Source organism: Protobothrops mucrosquamatus, unplaced genomic scaffold (genome assembly GCF_001527695.2).
Source record: "Protobothrops mucrosquamatus isolate PMUCROS unplaced genomic scaffold, P.Mucros_1.0 scaffold_306, whole genome shotgun sequence".
In the NCBI taxonomy this organism is placed as follows: domain Eukaryota; kingdom Metazoa; phylum Chordata; class Lepidosauria; order Squamata; family Viperidae; genus Protobothrops; species Protobothrops mucrosquamatus.
Genome location: NW_015386382.1, coordinates 447878 through 454967, shown reverse-complemented (window position 1 = coordinate 454967; position 7090 = coordinate 447878). Strand labels below are relative to the sequence as shown.

Sequence of the window (7090 nt, the reverse complement as noted above, 5' to 3'; positions counted from 1 at the left end):
CGCCACAAGGTAGGATCTAACATGTATCCTTACCTGTGCTCGGTCGGATTCGGTTCGGCTAGCCCTCCAACTGCTCTCTAGGCGTCTTTTCCGGCGTTTCATCTCTCTCAGCTCCTCCGTAAACCAAGGGGCCAGTTGAGATCTGCGCCGGGTCAGAGGCCGCAAAGGCACGACTCGGTCCAGTGCCGCGGCAGCGGCTTCTTCCCAAGCCGCCACCTGATTTTCCGCCGAGTCGTGAACTAGATCCTCTGGATATGGCCCAAGCTCCGTCAGGAACCTCTCAGGGTCCATCAGGCGCCTGGGACGGAACCATCTACGCGGTTCCGTCTCCCTGCGGCGGGGGGAGCGGTCCGGAAGTCCATCTTCAGGAGTAAATGATCTGACCATGACAATTATTATTATTTATTAAATTTATATCCCGCCCTTCTCCTTGTGTGAATATGGAGCGACACAGAGTCCAGCCTATCTGATGGTATGTCGGCTACCACCAGAAACATGTACTGATAATAACTTATTTTTGGCCAACAACAAAGCCAAGAAGGTGGCTTAATTCTAGCAGTTTAATGTTTGATATAGACATGGAAGAAGAATGGCAATCAAAATGGTTGTTGTAAAACAAAATAATGAGAAATCATTCCAAGATTTCATCAAAACTCTTGAATTCTATTTCGTCTATTAGTTTCAGTGGTATTGTCAGTTTGCATACATAGACATACAGAAACAAACTACATGTTATTATATTATCTGATAAGAAACTTCACTGAAGCACCTACTTTTGAATAAATCTGAATATTGCACTGTAAGTAGGAACTGGCATTGTATGATCAAGGTTTAATTTCACTATCATTCTCAAACATAACTGTGTTGAAAAAATATGGTCATAAGTCTTTGGAGGTTTCTGGCACATATCCTGAAGCCAATCCTTCCAAAATTCTCCTTATGTTATCACTCTGTACTTCTGGTGAATGCAGTTGAGATAACTCAGGAAAGCTGCCAAGCTTTCATTTACTATACAGTCAAACTGAGTTTTTCATTGTTAGCAGGCTGATACAGTACTGAGACAAATGTTTTCATGTAGATATGTACTACATTTGGTCTGGCAGGTTGGGCACATTGCAGGAATGTCAGTTGCCAGGAACTAGGAGGCATGCCTTCTCTGCTGTGTAGAACCTATCCTCTGGAATATTCTCCCTTCACGTATCAGGATGACTCGAACCCTATTGGACTTTTGCAAGGCAGTGCAGACTTAGTTGTATGCTTAGGCTTGAGGCCCCAAGTGTGTTAAGGGTCCCATTTATTCACTGTATTAAAATATATAGAAACAGTCTTACTTGATGCCATATATATTTATTTTCTGCTGTTTTGATTGCTTTGTTTTTCATTTTTTTATTTTATGATGTATGCCACTAAGAGTCATTTGTTGAAATAGATAGATAGATAGATAGATAGATAGATAGATAGATAGATAGATAGATAGATAGATAGATAGATAGATAGATAGATAGATAGATAGATAGATAGATAGATACCTTCATAGCCTCCAAATGTCCTTTAATGTGTCACCCATTTATATATTCCTATTCCTAGTGGTCAGTGCAATCAAACATAGAATCTTGACTCCTTGATTCTGACTTCTGAATTGACCCTTTATAATGGAAATTTCCACACTATGACCTGAGAGTATGGGAAACATCCTTTGGAGAGAGGGGTCTACTACATCTATGCTCATATCAGAGCTGGCCAAGTGAATAAAAGCACTAGTGAGCACCTCACTATAACACATAAAATAGGTATAATTTCATTATTTATATTCTCTGCTCCCACCCCCACCAACAGCAACATTCTGTATTTAGCTTCCAAGATTTGAATCTTTTGGACAACAGTTTTGAAGATACCTTAAGTCCAGGAATAATTAGATAAGAAAACCAGCTAGAAGTATGGCCTGTGGACTACTGAAATGGAGACCTGGATACTTTGATTAATTATCTGAATTGAGGACAAACTTTCCATTGGTTTTGCTGGAACACTCTGATATTTTTGAAAAAATCAACCACAGAGTAGGCAAGCTATTTCTCCAAGTATTTTGGAGTACAAATATTTTGAAGTACAACACTCATAACTCCAGTAGCATAGCTAAGTGACCAGGACTGGCATGTATTTTAAATATGGCACTGGAGAACCTTTGTTCAATTCCTTGGTCATTAGTCTATGTGATTCAGTTTGTCCATCCTGTTTTTAACATTATTTATCATCAAAAACATAAAATGTTCTCTGAGCTGTGGTCAGTTTGGTATGGGGAAAATTATCAATTTTGATTTTCTGCAGTTCATTACTTTTCTTCACTTGGCCTATTTTAGAAGGAAGGAAGGAAGGAAGGAAGGAAGGAAGGAAGGAAGGAAGGAAGGAAGGAAGGAAGGACATTTTTTGTTTGTTCATTTACATTTTCTCCATTATAGACATTTTTGCATATATATGCTATCAAAAAGCAAATATATCACTCTTACAAGCTCCAATTCAACAAGCATACTACTGTAACTGTGGTTAGAAGACCCTCTAGTATCATTCAGCTGCTGTAACTCCCAACTTTCCACACAGCACTAAAATGGCTGAAACTCCATCTCTACTGTTGTGTGTTCTCCTTTACTATGTTAAAGGATGCCTGTTACTTGACTGCAGCCTCCTTATCCATCTCTTCTGCCAGCAGGAGGAGTGACGACTCTACATCCAGTCTGCTAATATAGTACTATTGACAGGAAGTTGAGCACCTGGAATTTGTGCAATTGCCATCTGGCAGGGAAAAAATATTTCTCTTTTAAAAATAAAGACAGCATTGTGTTTTCTGTGAAAGGATTTTGGCAGTTTTGAGAGTGATTGATTGATTGATTGATTGGCTGATTAAATGGGAGGGGTTCACTTTTTAGAAACCTCATGCTGTCATTTATTCGCCTCTTAAAATGTATAAAATAGGAAAGCACAACAACAAAAATCTCTTCCAATATTTCCATAGATGTCCTCATTCATCTAGGGATGCCACCTGTGGCTCTAGGTATTGGAGAATCAAGCTGAGCACCAATCCAAAGAAAGTCCCTCTTTTTTGTAAAGAGTAGAAAGGCTCTTAAGGTATAGGGGGTAAATTTCTATCAAACACTTGAGAGAGGGGCATGGGCTTCTGAAAATACATGTAAAACATCTCAAACGAACATAGAAAACATACTCAATGTCTATAGCAGGGGTCTTCAAACTTGGCAACTTTAAGACTTGTGGACTTCAGCTCCCAGAATTCCTCAGCCAGCCCTGGGAGTTGAAGTCCACAAGTTTTAAAGTTGCCAAGTTTGAAGATCCCCTGATCTATAGAATACTTGGGTGAAGGTTCAGAACTTCCCCTGATAATCAACAGAGAATAACAGCCTATGGTCAGTTGGACAGGAGCAAATGATTTATTCAGATCATTCTCAAGTCATAGAGGTCATACATTTCTTCCTCCTAAAAATAAGATATCAGACCTGTAATAGATTCCATATGTGTCATTGTATTTAATTCTATGATCACTGCTTCACGTTGCCTTGAGCTTCAGTTTGTAGGAAGGCAGAATACAGATGTAAAAAGTAAACACAGTCTGATTCCTTTCACCTGACTCTCAATCTTTCAAATTTCTAAAGAGCTGTGACTAACAGCCAGGCCATCAAAACATTTTCCTCTTACTGTGAACTTGATTTTTCAGTTAGGCTGGGATGTTATTATTTTTCCATTGAAATATAATCAGTAAAAGTCTTACTGAATGTGTGGTTGGATGTTTCATAGATACAAATTATTATTTGAATTGTCATGTGATAAAAGGATAAAAGTATCTTTGTGTTGGCAGAATCTGCATTAATTTGGAATATTCATTATTATAATGCACAGCCTCAAAGTGGCAACACCACCAAACATTGGTCAGCTATATCTTTTCCCATAAAAATTTATATTTAAATTAAAGCAACATTACCTGTGTAGATAAATCTTCCAGGTGTGCCTTTACAGAACTGCTTGGATTTATAGGACAATGTAACTTCCACAACACCAGGAATATGTCGGGGTGGTGTTTGAACTCTGATAGCATGTGGTGTAATAAGCTAGAAGAAATTGTAAGAATAGAGGAAATTGGTTAGATATGGAATAGTTATGTAATAAAACATTCTTTTCAGATCACACAACAAAGCTTTAGAATATATAATTAACCTGTCAGTGTTTGAATGTATTCTTGGAATAACTAGCATAAAAGCCAATGACAACAATATTTGCAAATGTTATTTCCCAGACATTATTATATTAGCTCTGTTTTCATACACAGCAAGCATTTATTTCGGAGTATGAGAATTTCTTGTGACAAACCACAACTTTTGATTGAACCAACTTGCAGTTTTTATACTAATGAATCCCACAGGATCTCCATTTTGCTCCCCTAGCATATGTCAGATCCTATATGAGTGTCCTATTAGAAAACTATCACACAAAAAGGGCTTTCTACATTTCAGTGAGGGCAATGAAAATGATAAGCATATATGTTTTTTCTCTGACAACACGTATTCAGAGTGCTTAACTTTAATATATTTTACACTGTTTCACTGCATTATCCATGATGCAATAGGGAATTCCTTTGTTGTAACAGTTCATCACTATTTTTCAGAATTAGAATTCCTACTGAAATCACAAATCTATATTATAACATTGTTCTGTGCAGAATATTCCATGAAACAGAGAGAAGCCCAAGGCTGACCTCATATACTTCTTCTGTTTCATCTGGGAGATTCTGGTTATGATTTAAAATATATATTATAGCTTTTGAAGTATTAATTGCATACTGCTGTATGTCACTTTCACAAGTCTGGTCACAAAATAATAACTGCAATATGTAGATGTGTGTCTCTCTATACCAGGAATTAGATATGACTTTAACAGCCTTTCTCATTTGAGATTTTTAAATAAATTATTCTACTGTAATATTACTTCATCTGCTTCAAATATTTTCTTTTAACTCATTGGGGAATTGCAGTGGATTAAATGTAAAGTTAGAAAAAAGTGTCTCTAAAATTCTGAGCATGTGGGTCTTTCTGTAACAACACAGAATGTTAATTTTCGTTTGACACATTTCAGCTTTATTCTATGACCTGTAATTATCATAGCTATTGTTGCATATGTTATGCATTTTAAATAGTTATTGTTGGTTCTGTATCACTTTACCTTGAGCTACAGAAGTATAACCAACTTATCAAAATTAGTTTGGGCTATTATAAGAAAGTCACCATGCTCTAACTAGTCCTGCTAGTTGACACTTAACACACCATTATATGATCATGCAATATTTATAATATAACTGGCTTCGAGGTTCATGAATTGTTCAATCTGATATTACTGGATGGTTTTATCTAACAATTGTTCTACAAATGAGGGAAGATTCAATTTTTAACATAAAAAAGAAATTATGAACAAAAGTAATCCATATCCCTGAAATGATCAGGAAGAAGTGACAAACAAAACCTTGTGAACTATGAAGAATAAATTTTAAAATAAATTATCCTATGTGTTTTTCATTGCAGGTCCCTTTATAGATAATCTACCACTAAGTTCTTTTCTAGTGTACACCGAGTTTTCTGGCAATCACGATCCACCCTCATTAGAGACCATGTACCTGTAGAGATTATTCCTAACTTCACGATCTCAGAATTGGTGAGCAGCAGTGGCATAATCACTGTACTCTGGAAAGATTCCCAATTCAGATCTCAGTTTGAATAAATCATCAGTTTTGCAAATGCCCTCCCTCCTCTGGAAGCTTCCCTGCCAGCTGAGTCATCAGCAAATTACAGAAGAACGTTTGGGCTATTTAGTTATACCTATATATTCTCCCTTCTATCACTATCTTGGAGGGTAAATTATTCATCTGTGGGTTCATGGGGAAGGATTCTGATGGGAAAAGTGAAAGAATAAAGGGCTAAAGGTTTGCCTTTTTCTTTCATATCATTGTCTCAATTCAATTTCCCACACCCACCCCACATATATTGGCTACTTATTTAACTAAAATCTACTATGGATCTCCCAACTGCAGACTTCACAATTACTATGCAGGCTTGAAATACAGGGACTTTAAAAGAGCCCTACTGGAAATGTCTAGTTCCATTAGTTGGTTCTAACAATAACCAGCTAGATCTTTCAATGAAGTCAGCAAAGAAGGCATAAAAGAATAACCTTGCCCCATTGTTTGTCATTAGCATCTGTAATTCAGGCATAATTTGCCTTTGAACCTGGAGAAGATTTCATTTGACACTTATATGAGCTATCTAACTTAAAACAAACAAAAACCACAAGCCAGCAGCCATTGTTACATCACATGACAATGAATTTCATATTTTTATTAATCATACACAGGAATACAAATATATAACTAACCAGATTCAGGATGACAGATGTATGACACACAAATGCACATTAATCAAAAAAATTAAAGGCCATTTAGGGTTCCATATCTTTAAGCACCCAGGCATAATGTATGTGCAGCAACAGCCCTTTCTCATTTTAACAATTAATTATTCTAGCTAATATCTGAATTTTAATCCGATGTATATATGACAGCCAGTTTGGAACATTAGTTCAAGTACTGGATCAAAAACTAGGAGACAGTGAGTTCTAGTCTTCTCTTAGACTTTAAAGCTGGCTGGGTGACCTTGGGCCAGTCGTTGCCTCTCAGCCCATCCCACCTTCATAAAGTTGTTCAGATGGGGAAAATAGTACGTAGGAACATTACATATGTCACTTTAAGTAAGTAAGATAGAAAGCTAATGATATAAATATATTTAATTTTTGTTAAAAGTATATATGTGTTTATGCTGTTCTGCTTGGCTGATTGTATACAAAATATAGACCAACTGAACATAGTTTCTCTTTTCTTTTTTAAATGTGATTTTTTTTTAAAAAAAAATTATTATGACAATTTAATTGGAGATTAATTGAAAACTCAAGTATCTGTGTTTTCATACGCAATTAGCAAGGCAAATTATGCTCTGATTCATTCCTCCAAGTGAAAAAGGTTGTAATTATGTTATAGAATCTATACCAG

At 36.4% G+C, this 7090-nt stretch overlaps 1 protein-coding gene across 1 annotated transcript in view; it reads right to left on the bottom strand.

The window, feature by feature from the left end:
* Window positions 1-7090, bottom strand: part of LOC107302951 (EBF transcription factor 1) — a 118114-nt gene that overhangs the window by 64859 nt on the left and 46165 nt on the right. The window contains exon 5 of the mRNA XM_015832117.2: window positions 3986-4112. Coding sequence (XP_015687603.2) covers window positions 3986-4112 — 127 coding nt within the window. The remainder of the gene's footprint in view (window positions 1-3985; window positions 4113-7090) is intronic.